The 19,755-nt window shown below is 44.1% G+C and overlaps 1 protein-coding gene and 1 non-coding gene across 4 annotated transcripts in view; both read right to left on the bottom strand.

The window, feature by feature from the left end:
• Positions 1-19,755, bottom strand: part of INO80D (INO80 complex subunit D) — a 58,140-nt gene that overhangs the window by 19,619 nt on the left and 18,766 nt on the right. For all 3 annotated transcript variants that reach the window (XM_090044817.1, XM_090044818.1, XM_090044816.1), the window contains exons 5-7: positions 18,707-18,815; positions 5,683-5,907; positions 3,780-3,889 (exon numbers count right to left, since the gene is read on the bottom strand). In XM_090044817.1, the coding sequence (XP_089900943.1) occupies positions 3,780-3,889; positions 5,683-5,907; positions 18,707-18,815 (444 nt within the window). The remainder of the gene's footprint in view (positions 1-3,779; positions 3,890-5,682; positions 5,908-18,706; positions 18,816-19,755) is intronic.
• On the bottom strand, positions 5,011-5,154 carry LOC149867132 (small nucleolar RNA SNORA57). The gene has a single exon (XR_016442163.1). It is a non-coding gene; the product is annotated as a small nucleolar RNA SNORA57 (small nucleolar RNA).

Genomic DNA, 19,755 nt, shown 5'->3' on the forward strand with positions numbered 1-19,755 from the left:
TTTTAAAAAAAGTCCCTTTCCTGGAGACTCTTAATCAATAGATCAATAGTGCTGGTTGGAGCAATGTAGTCAATGGGACTATTTCCTTACTGTCAAATGACAATTCATAGTGAAACATTAAAAAAAAGCATTTCTTAATTTCATCCTTTAAGGTAAATTCTTGGCATTTATCTTCAGAGAACACAGACATAAGTAGTTTTAAGATCCTTCCTGCTCTTCGGAAAAAAGATGTGCAATCAGATAGAAAAGGTCAAGCGAATTTAAACTTAAACTTGCGAAGATTTATCTCAGAAAAATCATACACATGTCAGAATATATTTCGAGACTTACAGTAAGTCAAATACATATTTTACCATATCTTTTCAAGTAACATTAGCAGGTCTCTTCCCTCCCAAGTAGCTCCTACTCAAACTGAGGCTAACATCACCACCACTGTAGGCATGCAGGGAAAGAACACTAAAATGCAAAAAAATACTGAAGGGAAAATGCAAACCCTAAGAAAGGGAAGGACTTGGATGGAGGGAGCAGGAACCAGGTATCTCCAAATGGTGGAGATGATGAGACAGAAGGTGCAGAATCAGAAAGTTCTCTATTTTTCTGCACTGGATGTACCTGCAGAATTATATTTGGGTACAAGTGGATTTCTTTTTTAAAAAAGAAATTACAAACAACACCTGTCAGCACAGGGTCAGACTATTTAGCTCCAATGCAGGTACCTAAATCAAGCAGACCAGCACACAGCAGCTGTCTGTGGGAGCAAATAGGAGCAGATAGGTGCTGAGAATTTCTAAAACATCTGCTGCTTATTTAGATGGCTAAGTGGATCCCTTGGATGCAACACTTTTGAAAATTTGGGCCCAGATTATCTATGTCTAGTACCTGCCTCCACATTTAAATTCTTGTTCACAGAGCTCAATACACTTAAAGTGGGGGTGTCAAACTATTTGGCCCACTGGACTACCAAAAAGCTATTAGAAGTTGAGGCATATAGTCTGCTGTAGAACGCATGGCCCTATAGCCCACTGGCCACGGCCTTCAGCAGCAAGCTTGACTCATTGCCACCGCTGCCCTGAACCCTCGTTGTGCCCCTGGACTTTATGCCTGGACCCACTACCACCCCCTGGACTCCCACCACTGCCAGACCTCTGCCTCTAGACCTCTCACTGCCTCTGTACCTGCCACTGCTGTGATGACTATGGCAGCCACCACTGTGTCCCGCGCTGGAACTAGCCCACAAGGAACCTGCAGTCTGTATCTGGTCTGGGGCCCAGGTGAGTTTGACACCTCTGATTTAGGCAACCATTAATATTTCTGAATCATGGTGTATGCATGAGAGGTTACCCAGACCTTAAACACATAAGCCTAGGCAGGAGTATGAAGGAGTGGAGGCTGCTCAGATCTTCTATCCCCCCCTTTAAACCATTGAGACACAATCCAAAGGCCAGACTAAGTCTAGACATTCAGTGTCTTGATGGCAGGCAAGGATTCTACCACTGAACCACAACGGCAGGTTACCCCTAATAGAGCTATAAATAATAGCAACGTGCACTGTAATCTGCAGCTATTCCAGTAGTGAGCAGCCTGGCCTGCAGGTCTGCATTGCATCTCTGGGAACAAAAGTTAACTGGACTATATACTCTCCACCTGCTTCTACCATGTGAGATTTTGCAAACCGCAGGGAAGCATCAACTATTTTTAGATATACACATAGATCTGGCATGGGATAGAAGTTCTGCTGTCCAAGGATATTACAGTGTATCAACAAAACTCCATACATTATGCTTATCATGCAGAGATATCAAAGTAATAATCAACCTCATTTTATAGATAGGATAGCAGAGACACCAGAGGCAAAGGTGATTTACCCTTATAAAAAGTCTCAAAGACAACTAGTAAGCTCAACTGAATCATGGAGATCTTAGAACTAAATGCAGATGTCAAGACTCTGTTGTTGGATGCTTTTATGCTGCCTCAATAAACTAGTAGGCTGTGTCCAGATATGTGTGGACATTTGGTTTCCTGGGAACAAAAACTGGTGGCACACCAAGCGCTGCCACTACTTGTTCCTGAGGAATGCCTGTGTCATGCATGCTCTGATGCACAGCAAGTTGCCCCAGGTGGGGTAGGGCCAGCAGTGGGCTGGCCCCAGCCAAGCCACCTAGCCTAGGGTCCTGGGGGCCTTCTGGGGCTGCAGCAGCAGCAGCGATCCTGCTGTGTGCAGCCTGGCTGGTAGTGGAATACAGCTCCGGCCAGCCAGGCTCCAGCTTTGGGCAATGCACATTGCTGCCGCATGTACCATTCTCTTTTCAGCGGATTTTTCTGACCCCTGGATATCCAGGGGTAAAAAAACCCCTCCACGCTGCTCCCTTCCAGCACAGAGAACAATGAAACATGCAGTATGTAGCAATGCAGACCAGTCTGCTGCACCACATACTGCACAGCTGCACTCGTCTGGATGCAACCCTAGTGTCCTACCGATTGCTTTTACTCAGTATCTTAAAAAGCTATGTTATTAAGGGCCTAGCTGGGCCAAGTACTGCCTACGATTTTTCTCTTTCTGCAGGAATGGACTAGGTTTTAAAAATCTTTTTATATTAGGTCAGTCTTTTCTATATAACAGTTTTAGATACTTTGCTTCTGTCTCACTCATTTAGATCTTTTCTTCTCTGTGTGTCCATCCCTCACCCATGTCATTCTGCAGGAACCCTTCAGTACCCCAAAGGGCTACAAATTCACATCTCTGGTAAGCAAAGGAGAAGAGAAAGCTGTAAGAAGACACATGGGAATTTTGTTAAATAAGAAAATGAACAAACTTGAGGGCCACAAAATGTAGGGAAGAAAGCAGCTTGCCTAGTCTCTGGGATCAGATTTGCAATCTTAGTTTGCTTTTTAGAGGACTTCCCCTTTCTGGGAACCTGGCCTCTGTAGGTCACTCTTTTAAGACTTTTCCCTTTGACATCTCCTTCATTCATCTACAGATTCTTCCTTTCTCAGACACCAGGACTCACATTCTATCCCTCTCATTTCCTCCAGAGCAGAAGTGTCAAACACACTGCCCGTGTACTGTATCTTCCAGAACCATTTCAGTTGGCCCACCAGTAGTTCAGCAAGCTATCAAAATTTGGGGGGTGGATGGGGCTAGTAGAGCACAGCCTGCTGCAAAATCAGTGTCCCTGGGCCCCTTGCTCACCCTGCCACTGCCAGATCTGTGTTGCCACCTGACCTATGCTGGGCCCTGGACCATCAGCAGCTGCTGCTTGCCACATACAACCAACCTTGGAGGAAGCCCTGTGGTCAGGATCTGGTCTAGGCCCTGAGGTGAATTTGACACCCCTGCTCCAAAGTACTGTATTTTAGCTTTATATCCACTCTATATTCCTTACCTCCCCCTTGCCCTAATTTCTACTTATATTATTGGATCATGTAAGAGTAACCAGTTGCTGTACAGAAAACATTAGCAACTGCACAGTAGCCATGTTGATTGCATCCTCCCACCAATGAATGAGATCATTTCCATAAGGCTGCTGACACCTACCAAATTTAGGTAGAGAGAGCATAACAGCATAATATATCAATAACATGAACTATATGTTGGCTGTCCCCTGCAAATAGATCACATTTTACACTGCTCTAAATCCATGATTCATTTTAAGTAATTTGCATATTAGTGGGAGACATTAGCAAATAAGCATTTCTGCTACCAAATCATCTGCCACTGCCTAAGAAATGAAAGCAGGTTCCCAGTCCAAAATGTACATTGAGGGCAATGAGGAGGATACGTTGAAAACAATGCCTGGTGAATGGAAGGGCCTTGTTAGTGCACTGTTCACCCTTCACAGTTCCACTACATGTTGTTGGTTCTGCATCTCTCTGCTTGGCTCGGCTTGTGCTGAAACAGAAGCATATTACAAGATGCAGTTAAAACAAATCCAATCCCAGCAGATATCCTAGCATAACCAAAGAGCTAGTTATTGCTAGTTATACATTTAGTATTGCTAGTTATACATTTGCATAGTCTACAATCTAGATTTATAGTTTTATTTACACTCCGGGGCTAGATAGAAGACAGGTGCCAAACATGAGCAAAATTGGATGCTGCGGAGCAATACCTGTATTGAATGAAGCAAGCAGGATACCACAAGCATTTTGTGCTAGGCATCTGACACAGTAGCTCCCTAAACCTAATCAGAATCCTCCAGGTACTACTGTGGTATTTAGAAAACAATGCTGCACTTACCGAAGGTGAAAGTCACCTCATTCACATAAGGGTTATATGAGGGTTATGCACTGTTAATGTTCTGGGTAGCCCTTAAAATAAGACATGCTGATACCTCACCCTTGGTGGACAGCAAATTTCACCTCATATTCATACTACTCTCTAGGTTGCCTGAAGGGTCATTATTTACACTCTCACTGTTTATCCTTTGCTGTAATCCCTGTTGACATTTTTTTTTGCCAGTTTACAAAAATTAAAATTTAGGAAAAGATATTATCCTGAAAACCAACCTGAAGTATCTGACATCACAACATCCAACTTCTGCACTTTATATGATCAGGGCAGAGACGGATGATCTCTGTTTACTTTGCTGGACTGCCCCTCACCCAATTTATTTGTTGTTCATTTTTAAATTCATTTTATTATGCAACTAATCTATTCACTAGAGTAGGTTCTATATAGTTTGCCAGATAATCTCACCAAATTACACTGAATCAGCTCAAATTCTTGCAAGGTTTAGTTTATAATTTGTTTGGAGACACACTTTTATTTTTAAAATCTTAGTTATTAATTGCTTTATTAAACTGGCCCTAAGTTGCCTTTCTAAAATGGAAGCCTTTACTTCCTGCCATAGTAAGTCACCCACCATCATTAACCAGAGCCCTTAGTCTTTACTCAGTCCTACAGGAACAAAGAGCATCCTGGATCCAGGGAGCCCTCTGTAGACAGGCTATAGAAGCTCTTTTAAGTGTGGCTTGCTTCTGCCCTATGCATCCAACACCCCTCCCAAGGTCATATGTCCTGGTGAACAAAGCTAGAACCAGCAGAGGGAAAACTGCTGGTACCGAAGACCAAACACCAGGGTTTGCACTTATTCTGCCTCCATACAAGTCGCATGCACAGAACTAAACAATTCCATGCATGCCAAGAACTGGAGGGATATTGACATTACTTAGAAAGAATTCCTAGAGGGATTCCTTCAGAGCTGTCAGAGGATATTTGTTCCATTGCTGATTTTCATTTAAGGTACCAGTGCTTATGACAGAAGGTACACAGAAGGCATAAGAAAGAGCTGTTTTCCCTTAATACAAAAAAGAAATCGAATCCAAAAGACTAGGTGGTAAGTTACAATGCAAAAATGAGTAAAAACGACAAATGCATTTCAGTGGGGCCTGGTCTGATCCTAAATCATTAAAATGGCACGAGCCTGTCTGTGCACATGTGCTGAACAAAGGATCCGTTTTTCACAGCTAAAAGGGGCCTAGCCTTATGGAACACACAATATGTTTCGTTTACTCTATGTTATTGATAGGCATGTTTATGTCAAGGGCATTTTGCCTTCCATATAGTGTCAGCAAAGATATCTGATTGAACATTTCACCTTAGCATGCTTATCTCACCACTGATTTTTGCTTTGTCTTGCTTAAGATACTACTTCAAACGTGCTGAAGGGCGATGCCTCTCACCTGGTCCGAGTACACGTAGCTCTCCGAAGTTCATGTATCAGCTGCCCAGCACTATCTGGCTCTCTGCTGGCCGCCTGCAGCAAAGCTTTCTGGAGTGTATGCCGGCATTTCTTCTGACGAGATTCTGCCCGCTCCAGGCGGCAGAGGTGCTTATATTTCTGCTGAAAGTAAGTGCAAAGTCGGGTCACCCTGGAACTCCTGCTATCTGCATCATCATCATCTGACCTGTGAAGATGGAGGGGAAAACACACAACAGTCTTTTGTGAAAAGAGGATACCTAGTAATTGTCTCAGAAATTATTAAACAAGTGTCTGCCTTTTAATTCCACACATAGCCAGAGGCTAAAACCAGTCACGGATATTTTCCCTAGGAGAAACTCAAACAGTTCTAAGAGCAGAATTCTGTTTGAATGTTAAAGGTACTTAACCTTCTTAGTATGTCATTATTAGAGCTTACATCAATTTATCATTGAGTCTGACACATTTAAATGTCTGGGAGCCTGCTGTTAAAAAAAAATCTATACAGTTAACCTTTATTTACTGTAAATGTCTCAGCAAATGAGGCCATAGCTTAAATCAAGAGGCAGTTATGGGAGAAATGGAGGTGGGGAACCACACGATCAAAATTCACTGAACAAAGGTCATGCCAGAGAAGTATGGTTGAATTCTACAAGTGTAGTACCAAACCAGATGACCTTTTCTTAATGTCTGATACTTTGCTGTGTGCTGTTTTCTCTCCATTTCCCAAACCAACACATAGACACATAACCAAGATGCATAACCAAAGTTCTGCTCTCATTTTCACTGGGTGTTACTGTATTTTCTTGCATACAACGTGCCGCCAAATAAATCACGCACCTTATTTCTAGAAGGCATAACGTGGAAAAGAGATTTTTCCAGAGTTATCACCAGGGATCTGGGTTTTCCATTCCCCACAGAAAAACACAGATTTTCTCTTTTAAAGGAGAGTATCAGGGATTTTCCTCTTTAAAGGAGAAACTCAGGAAACTATGAGTTTCCACCTTGCAGGCCGGCAGAGCTCCAGCTTGCAATGAGCTGCTTGGAACTGGGGAAAGTAGGAGGGCAATCAGAGACAGGGAACACAATGTGCATGCACGTGGCCAGCAATACAGCCAGGCAGCGTGGTGGACAGCAGCTCTCACAGCTCCCTGAAGGCAAGTCTATGGGGGGGGTGTAGACAACGTATGGGGAGCAGGGGGTATAGGTGACATGTGGTGGGGTGCAGTGAGGGGCACAACTTGTGGAGAGATTGAGGTGGTGGCAATAGCTCATGCCAAGCCCACATAGTGAGGGAGGGAGTGGGGCAGGGTTAGCAGTTGGGGGCACTCGCCAGCTGAGGTGGTATGTGATGCCTAGGGCTGGGGCTGGAGCAAGTGTGAATGCACATCCATGGAACCCAGCTGGGCTGCAGGACAGAGCCACAGGCAGCTCATCCCAGTGAGGGCTGGCTCCCTGCCACTATGCAGACTCCCACTCATGCGGAGAAGTCATGCTGATAGGCAACCTGTTGGGAGACATTGGGGTGAACATGCCACCCCAAATTTCTGTCACCACAATGGGTCATAGGGCTGCAGCCTGGCCAGACTGGCATAAGGTGGAAGCTGCCTCCACAGCCCAGTGGGTAGGAACCGGCACAGGAGGACGAAGCACAGTGAGGAGGCTCAATGCCGGCAAAAACACTAGGAGCACCATGACGGCTATCAAAGTGAGGTGCCGCAGTGTTGTGCCCCTCCCACTGCAGCAGCAGACACGGGGTACCTTACCTTGGCAGCCATGGCCTTACCATAGCACCAAGCCTTCCCAGCCTGCTCTGCTCTTCCCTCACAGGTCCTACCCACTGGGCTGCAGAGACAGCTCCTGCCCAGTGCTAGTCCAGCCAGTGCATCCCCATGTCCCACTGTGGGCACAGAAATCTGGGGCAAGGGTACATGCCATCCCATGTTGCAAGGGAAGGCTGAAAGGTGATCTTGTGGCTGCCTATAAATTCATCAGGGGAGGGCAGGAGGGAATAGGATATGCTCTATTTACTAGGGCACCCCCTGGAGTAACTAGGAACAATGGCCACAAATTAATGGAGAGCTGATTTAGGTTGGACATTAGGAAGAACTTCTTCACAGTAAGGGATGCCAGAATCTGGAATAGGCTTCCAAGGCATGGGTGCTCTCCCCTACCTTGGGGGTCTTTGAGCGGAGGCTGGACAAGCACCTAGCTGAGGTTGTCTGCCCAGGACAGGAGGTCAGACTCAATGACCTACTGATGTCTCTTCTGACCCTAATAACTATGAATCTATGTCCCTGTGATGCATCATCTATGACGTTACCTATGCCCACACACCTCCTGCCCCACATACTACGGGGCTGAGGCCTGGGGGTCATGAGTGAGGTGCACCAGTAGAAACAGGGATCTGTGTGTTGAGAGTGAAGGACTCCAAAAGAACTAGCCAGTGGGGGGGGCTTTGGGTTGGGAATGAGAGGCAAAAGCATTGGAGGGGCAGGACACCAGCACATCACGGCAGCTCAGCACAACAAAGCAGCAGGGGGAAAAAGCCACAACTGAACCCACGTCCTGGTGAGCAGAGAGGGCAGGTGATGTTCTGATATTCCATGATAAAAAAAAGCAAAAATCAAACACCAAAATACATATGTATTTAGAATTAATTTTATTATAATGACTGAGGCACTGGTAGGCACCCCAACTGCTTTCAAGTTTAAATATACAAAGAAAACATTGTGTTCAACTGATACATACACAGGCACACACACTAGCCAACTGTCCATCAAGAATGATGGGGAGGAGCAGGCAGGGATAGAGCCCCGTGTTTGCCCCTCCATCTGGGCCCACTCTCTCCTTCCCTGCCACGATGACGGGGGGAGGGGAGGAGTAGGCTCGGGCCCAATGCGGGGTGGAGGGTGGGGAATGAGTGGGCCCAAGGGTGGGGAGAAGCAGGCCCACTGTGGTGGCTAGGCAATGGAGCAGCGGGTCTGGGCCAACACAGTGGAGGCGGGGGGAGGGGAGGAGTGGGCTTTGGGCCGACGTGAGGCATGGGCCTGGGCCCAAGGGAGCAAGGAGGCCTGCTCCTCCCCTCCCCTAGCCACCTCAGGCTGGGCTGGCTCCTCCCCGACCACCATGGCGGGCTGGCTTCTCCACCCCCAATTAGGCCCGGTTTGTCCCCACACCCCACTGCAATGGGCCCAGCCCTGCTCCTCCCCTCCCCCAACTCCGGGCCTGGGGCTGCTCCCCGCCCTGCCACTTGGGGTCTGGGCCCACTCCACCCCACAGCACCACTGGCCTCGCCCCCCACACTCCCTCTGTGCGTTCTATCCCCAGTCCCCCCCACTGGTTCCATTATTGTGGGGAGCAGACAGGGACGGAGCATGTCCAGCTCCACCCCAACTTCTTACCCAGCACTGTTCCCTCTTCTCCCCCCTGCTGTGCTACATCTGGGCCCATTTTCCCCACCTCAGTCCCCTGCCGCCTCATGCGGGTGGGGGGAGGGGGAGGCCAGTGCTGCTGGCCTCACTCCCCCATGCCATTCCCTCCACCTCAGGGCTGCTCTGGGGCCGGGTGGTCATCATGGGGGGGCACATGTGGGGACTGAGCCCTGTGTCTGGCACTGACCCCACTTATTGGGGGAATGGGCCTGAAACCTCCACCCGCCACACATGCTGCTTTGGGGCTAGGCTGCTATCATGGGGGGCGGGAGGGGGGCAGGCATCCAACCCCGCCCCAGCTTCTCATCCATTCAGGGGAGGGGGGAACAGGGCCGCTCCTCTCCCCCTCCCCAACCTGCTGCTCTGGAGCTGGGATGGGTCCACTCCCCCGCTGCTTCAGGGCTCTCCGCTCTCTCCACCCTCCTCCACCACCTGGGGGAGGCCAGACCAGCTGAGCTGGCCTCACCCCCTGCTCTGTCCCCTGTGTCCCTGCTGTCATGGCAGCGCTCCCCCAAGCCGTCTCCTGTCCCAATACTCTTAGAGCACTCTAACTGGCTGTTTCAGTCAGCCAATCAGAGTGTGAATACAGCATTATGGACAGATAGACAGGCAGACAAAGACTTTTATAATATTAGAATATATTTTAATATTATAAAAGCCCAAGTCTGTCTATGTTTGTCCATAGCAATTTATTTGTGCTCTGATTAGCTGTGTCAGAAGCCAATCAGAGTGCCCTACACAAACAGGGGCAGACAGCGGAGCACTGCTATGACCGCGGGGACTGGGGCACCAAAGGGGAGGGGGGCAACCTCACCCCCTCCCCTGCTCCTTGGAGGCAGAGGGGGACGATGAGGACCGAAGTGCACTGGCCCTGTCCTCACCCCCCAGGGTCTGCTTCTTGGAGCCCCACCCCCCACAACTACAGCCGGCAGGGAAGGAAGGCAGTGGGGAACAGGGGAGGGAGGGGAGCAGGAAGGGGAGGGTGGCTGTGCCCTGCTGCCACCGTGAATGCCACTATGGTTGCAAGCCCTGGCCCAAAGTGGCAGGAGGGGCAGGGGGAATAGCCCTAGCCCTGGCCCTGATCCAAAGCAGTGGGGGGAGGGAGGGAGAGAACAGCTCAGGCACGAGCCCCGATGCGAAGCAGCGGGGGGGGGCGGGGAGTGGCTCTGGACCCAACCCTGGCCCAAAGCAGTGGAGGGGGGGGGGGGGGGGGAGGGCAGCAGGGAGCAGCCCAGGCCCCAGCCCTGGCCCATAGCGGCAGGGCAGACAGAGGGAATGGCCCCGACCCTGGCCCAAGGCAGGGGGGGAGGGACGCAGGACTCTGTTCCCGCCCCTCCCCTATCATACTTGATGGGCAGCTGGCTAGTGTGTATGTATATTTATATATATTACATACATACACACACAGTAGCCAATTGTCTGTCAAAAATGACGGGGGCAGAGGCAGGAGGGGGTTGGGATGGAGTGCCACCACCTAACGCCCCATTCTGTCTCTTGCAGGGAGCGGGGTGGGCTCCTCCACCCTTTGTCCAGTACTCGGCACGGCTCTGGAATCATGGCCACACTTGGAGCACTCTGATTGGCTGTTTCCGTCAGCCAATCAGAGCGTGAATAAAGTAGTACAGAGAAATTTAGGCCTTTATAATATTAGACTACGTATATATATGGGAGCCCATTCCAGATTTTGGCGAACCTGACCATGGAGAACTTTCTCCTAATGTCCAGCCTAAACCTTCTCTCTAGTAACTTATGGCCATTGTTCCTTGTCATTTCAGGGGGTGCCCTGGTGAACAGATCGTTGCCTACTTTGTGTTGCTCTTCCCTTATAAATTTGTATGTCGCCACAATGACATCAATGACATTTCAGTTCCCTCAAGTCTACCCTGCTGTAAGTTAGGTCAGAGCTTGACCCCTGATTTTCACTACGAAAGTCTGCTTATGCTCTTGACCCTTTGTTTTTAGATTTTGGACAATTCTATAAGCAGTAAAACTAGGAAACTAATTTTGGAGACCATGAATTACCACCTTCTATGTCCTGTGAGAAAGATTAGAGATTAAAATACCAATACACACAAGAGGTTAGTGAGGCTGACATAGGGAGGAAAAAGTGCTTACTAGAAAGTTAATTTGGAGGCCTAACTGACCTAACAGGTGCCCCTTTACTCAAGACATTTTCATTTTCTTCTTTTGCATGACAAGAGAGGTATATTATTAATATCCTCACACATGCCAACATGATCTGTAAATACACTCAAAAGCACTGGGACTTGTTTAAACCTATGGTCTCTCATGTTATGTAGCAGTCAACTAACACTAATCAAAAGAAGATTTTTGCTCCACAGTAAGCCGTTAAATTCATTTCAAACATGACATTTTCTGTTGTCTTCTGCTGGGAAAGTGAGAGAATGGAATTTTGACTAATCTTATTAAGCCTAAGCAGAGGAATAAACAAACAGATAAATAAAAAGTACAAATTGAAGAACTTGGCGAACAAGACCAATGAACGTCAGTTCAAATCTCTGAGCTGCAAAGCTGATTGTCAGAATGGATACATACCGTCAACACTAACATATGTAATAAAGATAAAATCAGAAATACAAGAGTAACTGTCTATTAGAGATAATAGGATTAAGATTTTCTGGAAAACTTAGGCCACACATTCCCATTTTACATACAACAGTTCTTTACTTGGGTTGCTCTAGCAGGCAAGGTTACAAAAACTTCCACGAGAACACACTACTATAAAGTAAGTGTAAATTCACATAATGGGTTTTATAAAAAAACAGCCACATTATATACTTTGTCTTTTAAACTGCATGCATGGTATTCTCAAGAAACAGCAGGTGCGCAATACTTAACCCAAAAAGTCTATGGTTCATACCTGCCATCTACCAATTGCCAGTTAAATATATTTAAACAGTATCCCTCAAAACAGTTTGATAATGAAGAATAAAAAATAATATTTTTAAAATTCTTCAGGGAAGAGTCTTGCTTGATCTGTGCACTAGAACTACCGAGATCCTTCAGGATTTATCTCAGACAGATTATTTTTTTCAAAATAAACCTGGGAACAGCAGAAGATGGGGAGGAACAAGTGGCCTCCTACTATACAAGGTAGTTGATACAAAAATATATTCATGTGCTCACCAGAGCATAGTATTTATCTCACTTAAAATAAATTTGCAAATCAGCATGAAGGAAAAAAAACTGTCTGCATCAAAAAGTGAAAAAGTGGCTTTCCAAAAAAAAAAATAAATAAATAAAAATCTAATTTGAACATCTTTATAGTTCAGAGAACTTTGACTTGCCTCACACTGAGCTGGGCATAGAAAGATCATATTATTTAAATCTGGACAGGCAAAATGCAGCCCATGCAGGCCAAATCAGGTCCACCAGACTATTTCATTTGGCCCATGGATGGGAGCCTACCAATTCACCTTATCCGGCCCAGCCCCAGGCTGCCCCTGCCCCAGGCTGCCAAGCCCTACTCACTCCTGTGAAGGTAGCATGTGCTGAGCTCCCACCCTTGCCTGTGAGACAGCCCTGACCTTAGCCCTACAGGTAGGGAAACGGTGGTGGCAGCGGGTGGGCTGGGGTGGGTGGAGTGGAAAAGTGGAAGTGGCAGCAGCAGGCGGGTGAGAAGGAAGTGGCAGTGGTGGGGTGGTGGTGGGTGGGCAGGGGTGGGGAGTAGGGAAGCGGCAGGGGAAGGGTGGCAGCAGCGATGTGCAGGGAAGTGGTGGAGGTGGCAGTGGTGGTGGCAGGAGTGGCAGCCGTGGCAGCAGGTGGGAGCAAAGCAGCAGCTGGGTTGGAAGCGCAAGGCCTGTAGGAGTGCCAGGGCCAGCAGGAACCCAGGGCAGGGTGGCAGGAGCATGGACCCGGGCTGGTAGGGGCACAGGGTCCACCTGGCTCAATCATGCGGGACTTTCATACAGTTCCCAGGTTCTCTACCTAAACCACACACTTCTGAGAGGAGTCCTGCATTATGGAGCCAGAAGCCTGGCGCCAATCAGTGGTATGTGCAAGTTGTGGGGAACAGCATGGAGCTCCGCACTATGGCACCAGGTATCTCCAGGAGCAAGGGGCTGGACTTCTGGTGACACTGGTCAGTGGTTAGGTCCCAAGATGGCAACCAGGGGCTGGGGCACCTGTCAAGGGGCGTGGTTACCTTTGCAGGCCTTGACAGTTCACCAAAACTCATTAAGTGGCCCACTACTGAGTTAGAAGGTGATTGAAATCACAAGGTAACACGTATACTCAGAAGGTCCGAAAGCTTTTCTGTAGCACTCTATAATTTGCTGGGAGACAACCAAGTTTTAAAAACTACTCAAGACTTTCCTTTCAAGCCAATAACACTAGTCAAGAGACCTTAAGATAGCACAATGACATCTACTCTTATTTTCTCTGAAGTATTAAAATCCCACACAGTCTGTTTTAATCTTTTTATGTTGAGTTGTTTAACCAGGCTAGAGCTGGCTGATTCTCCATAAGCACGTCATGCATGGTTGTGGAAATAAAGTATTTTGAAAGTAGTTTCAAGAGAGCTCCTAGGCTTTAAGAACACCAACTCTGGGTAATCTAACAAACAGCCTGTCACCCAGTGTTTAAATGTTCTAATACAGAGTTCCTTTTAAAACAATTTGGGATTAGAAGTGAAATTGATATATGAAATCTCACTGTAAATCTCCAACCATGGACTCTTTCTTAGCAACTATTAAGAAATATGGAGTGGGGAGGGGTCCTCAAGAAGGTTCTCTCCAGTAGGAGGTAGCACACAGAATAGAAAGAGCTGGAAAACTGCAGGGATTTGATTGCCCCTCTGGCATAGTTATACTGTGCCTCTATCTATGCCACCTGAAACTCTTTCCTAGTTACCATACATACTTCTGAGAAGATTTTTAATGACTACACTTGTATAGGGTAAAATTGGGGAGAATAGGGCAGACTATGTGTCATGGAAAAATTGCTGCAATGTAGCAGCCCTGTGAGTTAGGATAAAGGTCACTCTATGGAGTTTGTCATTGACTATATTAGTGTAGTAACTTATTGTGAATTATTTACAAAGCCACCACACTGAAGTCACAGGGAAAGCATTTATAAAGTGAAACAGGTGTCATGGTATTAGAAGTGGCACATAAAACACATCTCTTGTACCACTGATCTTTACTATACAGAGAAACCAAGAATCCTGGTCTTCTCCCACAGGAGATCTGGGTTATAGTACAGTTTAGCAATATATTGTTGAAATGAAAAGAAAACTCCAGTGCAGTTCTTCTGCGTGTTATAAGAATGAAACCTCAGAATCTGTCTACTCTTTCACCATTTCTAGTGCTTTTTAATTTAAAATTTAGAAAATACTTTTTAATCTGCATTTATGCTGCATTTTAATTGTGTATTATTGCTATGCAATCCCCCCAAGTTAATCAGCATGTGAAAGAACACTAATAACATTTTTATTATCTTTCTTAAATATTGAGAAAATCTTTTGGCAGTTCCAATTTTTCTGTGATACTGGATAGCTTTTTATCTTACTCTTTTAGAAGTTTATTCTATACTGTGAACAGATTAACTGTGGTAGAGATGTTTTTCCTACCGCTTGTAATGGGAAACAGTCTATTTTGAACACTCGTTTTAGCTAAATTTCAACAGAGGGATTAAATCGTGTTTGCTGACAAGTGGAGTTTTGTTTTGAAGTAACCTTGTTTGCTTGTATGGGATTTTTTTTTTTTACACTGTATAAACAGATGAAAACCAGGCATCAAATAATCTGCAGTTTAACTGATGTACAAAAAGGGACAAATCTGGACTCAGATGAAGCTAAAGAGCATTCCCCACCTCTCTGTGCAGGAACCAGTGATCCTACAAAGCACTTCCCCTGCCCAAATAGGCAGCTAGAGAGCTGCTCTAGATTTTACAGTCAGTGAAGTCTCACAATATTTAGTGTTTGTCTGAAAGCCTTAAGCTCTGGAGTCCTGTGAATATACCAAGTCCCAAATTAAGCAAGTGAGCCTCAAAGATTAAAAAGCCAGAAAATGAATAAACATCACTCAGAAGGTGTTATCTTTTTTGTTTTAACGTCATTAGCTTTGAGGTAGCATAAGCTTGATGTTGTACCAATGATGGGCCACAAATTATGCAGGAGGAAAAGATTTCTTAGGGTAGTATTTTTTTGGACCAACTATGTAGTTGGGATAGAGTTAGACAAGCTTTTGAATGCAAGGCAGGCAATCTCAAGATTTTTTTAGTGGCTTGGCAATACCATCACTCAAAAGTCAAACTGGAAGTTAAAGATAAAAAATGTCCACACATAAACCACTGCACACAACCTGGCCAGATGAAGGCACTCAAAGTTGCCCACTTGCTTTTAGCTCACTCCTGTTTGAAGACAGTTGAATTAAGAAAAAAGAGCAGACTTGGCTCACAGGAAAATCGCTTCCTTCTCTAAACTGCAGCAAATGGGACAAGCAAACAGGACACAAGCACATAAGGCGAAGAGTGGAAAGGTTAAGGACACTGCAGAGTGCCTGCTTATCAAACCACAGGTTGTTATAACAGGAAGATGTTTACCACAAATATCACACTTAGATACAAGTTGAAACTTTTCTAAGAACGGTGTTCAAAGTAGTGTGATTTCCTCTTTAAAAGCAACGGCTGATTCTCGCCATGATAGTTAATGGGTTCACAGAGCAGTCACTCTGGAATAAGGGTTACCAGGTTTATTATTAAATACAAAAAAGGGCCACGTTTCCTTATTTTTGGTAACATAATTTTAGAATCTTGAAGTTTTGGGAGAAGAGCCACAGATTTCCATGCAACTTAGTGCTAAAAACCATTTGCAAACTCTAGTAGTGAGATGCTGGTTGATTTTGGCCATTAACTTGGATGGCTGCAATATTAGTAAAGCAGAGTCCTTTTAATAAGCCAAACCCATCTGTGGAATAATTCAAACTTAACACATCTCCAGGAACAGAGAGACCATACAGCAAAATGTTTCAGTTAATAACAACCTTGACAGAAGCCTGCCAAGCAGAAGAAAAATTTTGAAAGGATGGAATCAAGTAAATGTATCAATGTTTATCTATAAACAAAATTAGAAGAGATGCTGAAGAGCAGAACTAGGCAGACTGACTGAAGCATAAGAGCTGCAAGTACTGTAAAAGAACGTATCAGTTATGATCAATGAAAAGAGTGCTTAATTGAAGTAAGCAAAATGTTAAAATGGAAATGAAAATGTCAATCCAAGGTAGCACTTTTACTCAAGATTTGAAAAGAACAGGAAAGACTCAGTGAAAGTTGAGAAGAAAAGAATACAGAACAGATGCACATGACCCCTGAGAGCTGAAAAAGAATCTGGAATTTAAGAAAGAGCCAGATCAAATGTCAAGGAGGGAGAGTAGCCGTCACAGAAAAAGTTCTTTGATAGACACATGGTGACTCTGAAAATTACATTTGGTTTGAAATATAAACTGGAAAGCTAGAATTAAAATGAAAGCATGTTGTCCAGTAGCCAGATGGTAAGGATTAATAATCTGACCAAAAAAAAGAAAAATTCTTTAACTTAAATATATTTTTTAAGTAAACTTGTGTGAAACTTTATTATTTTTCAGTCTAGAAATCCCATAAGAGCTACTGATTGTCATAGTTGTTAAAAATAATTCTTTTTATTGTTTAGAGACAAATATTAAAGAGATTATTTTTGGCCTGCTGATTGTCACCAATGCTTGATTTAGTGAAAGAATTCAGGACTTATTTCTGGACTGCTAAGTTTTGATCACAGCTTTGAAAAGTAATTTCAAGATAACCTTCAGAGACCAGTAAATGTTCTTTGCAAACTAGTATACTTAGCACTTCAATTTTGAAATTTTAAATATGACCTTTGCAGGGGCACTAAGAATGCATTAATACCTTTTCTATGTGTGTCTTTTGGAAAGAGTAGTGATGGTTTTAGATATGACAAAAATATCTGCTTGTGCACTAAAACGGAATCATATAATAAAAGTTGCAACAAAAAAACTAGTCAAGAGTGAGATTTCATTTTGTTATCAACATCTTCAACCCCCTCTCTTTCAGTTTTTTTTTACCTCAATTTAATTATGATACCCTGCTTGGTGTGCCTTCATTCTCTGCTGCTAGTATGACATTAATTCAGAGATGTGTTATATCCTACCGTGAGATCACAGTCCTGGATTATCAATGTTTGAACAACATTTTAAGCTTTTCTGCACCATCAACAGAAACCTACTCCTCTTAGCATGTCCATCATAAGAAATTTAAATGGTAATGTTGCTGGTTATTGGATGGAGCTTAATTATAATTTTTTAATTAGCAAAGACAGTCAAGTCCACAATCTAGGTTAAGTTTATGAAAAGGTTTACATGGCATGGTATCTGCAATAGCAGAAGACTAGACTAATGACCCAATAGGCCCTTCCAGTCCCATGTATTTTGTACTTTCTAGAATACAGACTATTAAAAACACAAAAGAGGAAAATGTGGGAACTTAAGAGTCATGTTAGCATTAAAAAAAAGAAAAAACTAACTATGTTCCCAATTTAGAAAATCCTTCCTATTCAGGAAAACACAGTGCTCACATTCTACTGAATTCAGTAAGACTTGGGTACATGCAATGAATTTGTACACTTCTCTTTGGGGAAAGAGCCTCTTTGGAGATTTATGGCCTTAATTAAAATAGCTGGCATTCTAGTTCTGGACATCTGAAAACAACAGCTGTAATTATAAGAAACTGTGTGTTGATCTTTTAGAAAAATTATATTGAAGACAGGCCAACTCCTTTGATCTGGATCACTGGTTGTGTATTCCTTCTGAGGTTTGATATAGTGCTGTTTACCCATGCAATTCTTGTACGTTATTTTATGTAATACTTTTTGTCAATACAACTATGCTGTAAGCTCTCCACAAACCTAAGGGATATTGTAGAGTTGTTTTTCATTTTTTTTCTTCCTTTTTGTCCATTTATATTTGCCCTTTCCATTTTTCTCCCCTCACAGTTCTTCCTTTTGCATACACTTTAGGTCTGTTGTAGACCTCCAGTGGTACATGTGTCCCAGTTTCAGAAACACTGGTCTTGGGTAAATGAATACAATGTCTTCAGAAATGAAGAATAATTCAGTGATAAATTACTAATACTTATTAAAAAAAATAAAATGAAGAAATGGTAAAACACTATGAAAGCTACTATTTAAGACTGCTAAAAGAAGGTTTAACGTTTATGTCTTTCATTTATTTGGTAATACTATTACTGCACTCTCTTGGGGTACATGGTTTTTTGTTTGTTTATATCAGCCTCCTCAAGTAGATCAAGTTTATGGACTTACCAAATGTATTACAGGATTTTGAAAGGTAACCTGTCCCTTAAATTGCCAACCTTTTTTCTGGTAAACAAATACAAATCTCACATATATAGCTCCAAAAATATTTACCTGCTACTGATTTAAGCAGAGCTGGCCCCGATTCAGCCAAAACCGTAGCAAGCCCCACTGGTTCTTCTTAAAGCAAAGTCCATATTTAAGTTCTTCATTAAACTGCACTCCATCTGAACAATTAAAAGGGTACTTACTCATGTTTTTCGTATCTGAGAGTTTCTCGGATAGACCATGCAACCCGGTATGGCGAAGTTTGCTCTGAGTCCTCCAACTCTTCTCCACTGTCTTCAGACCAGTCTAACCCTAAGATAAGAGCAGCAGAGACCATGAAAGATGGATGAAGAGAGACTCCACTGTCCTCAATATTTCCAAATAATTTCTGGCAATAACTGTTAATGGTATTCTATGTCCTACATAGGATAAATTATGTTTGATGAATTATGCAATATTCTGAATTAAGTAGGAAGAGTTATGATATCAGCTTCATTACAGCATGCAAATAGCAGGTTACTTACTGCATTTTTCAATCACCAGTTTTGCCTTTAATTTCTTTACTGGCCTTCTTTGTCCATAAACAAAATCCCAAGCCACCACCATTCTTACATGCATGCAGGCAAGTATTCCTGTACCAAACATGCTAATTCTTTAAAGACACGGGTAAAGGGAAAGTCTCTGCTGAGAACTGACAGTCCAAGAATTATCTATGCTGGATTTGGATCTAAATAGGTCACATAACCTGTTTTCATTTCTGTTCATATTACAACTCCTGTGCTCCCCCCACTGAAAGAAGAGCAGAATAGCATAACCACAGAATAAAGCTGCAGGGAGATAGGAGGACACACAGCTGTACAAAGCAGAGGAATATTCTGTGTAATCACATGCCACCTAAAAAACGTATTAGTGAAAAAGGGGTTAAGGCTCCAGGCAAAAGAAGAATAATGAGGAACAGTTATTCACTCTTAAAGCAGTGTGTTCTCCCTTCCAGCCTGACTAAAGTACACACAACTAATGTCAGATTAGTTAGTGATTTTTGGAGCAGAATCAACTTAGTCTGTGGCCTTCACTATCATGAAGCTCAGGATAGTAACCTAGGGCTTAGGCAGATATTATTTTTATAGTGCTATGAAGTTTCTATCACTACAAAAAACACAAGAGCACTAGGGGCTGGCACACATGCTCAGACTCCTGGCTGGAGCAAGATAAAGTTGGTTTTCCAGACAGAGAGCGATGGGGGCACCTTGTT

This window comes from Crocodylus siamensis, chromosome 4 (assembly GCF_052110815.1).
Source record: "Crocodylus siamensis isolate JL-2025a chromosome 4, ASM5211081v1, whole genome shotgun sequence".
Lineage (NCBI taxonomy): Eukaryota > Metazoa > Chordata > Crocodylia > Crocodylidae > Crocodylus > Crocodylus siamensis.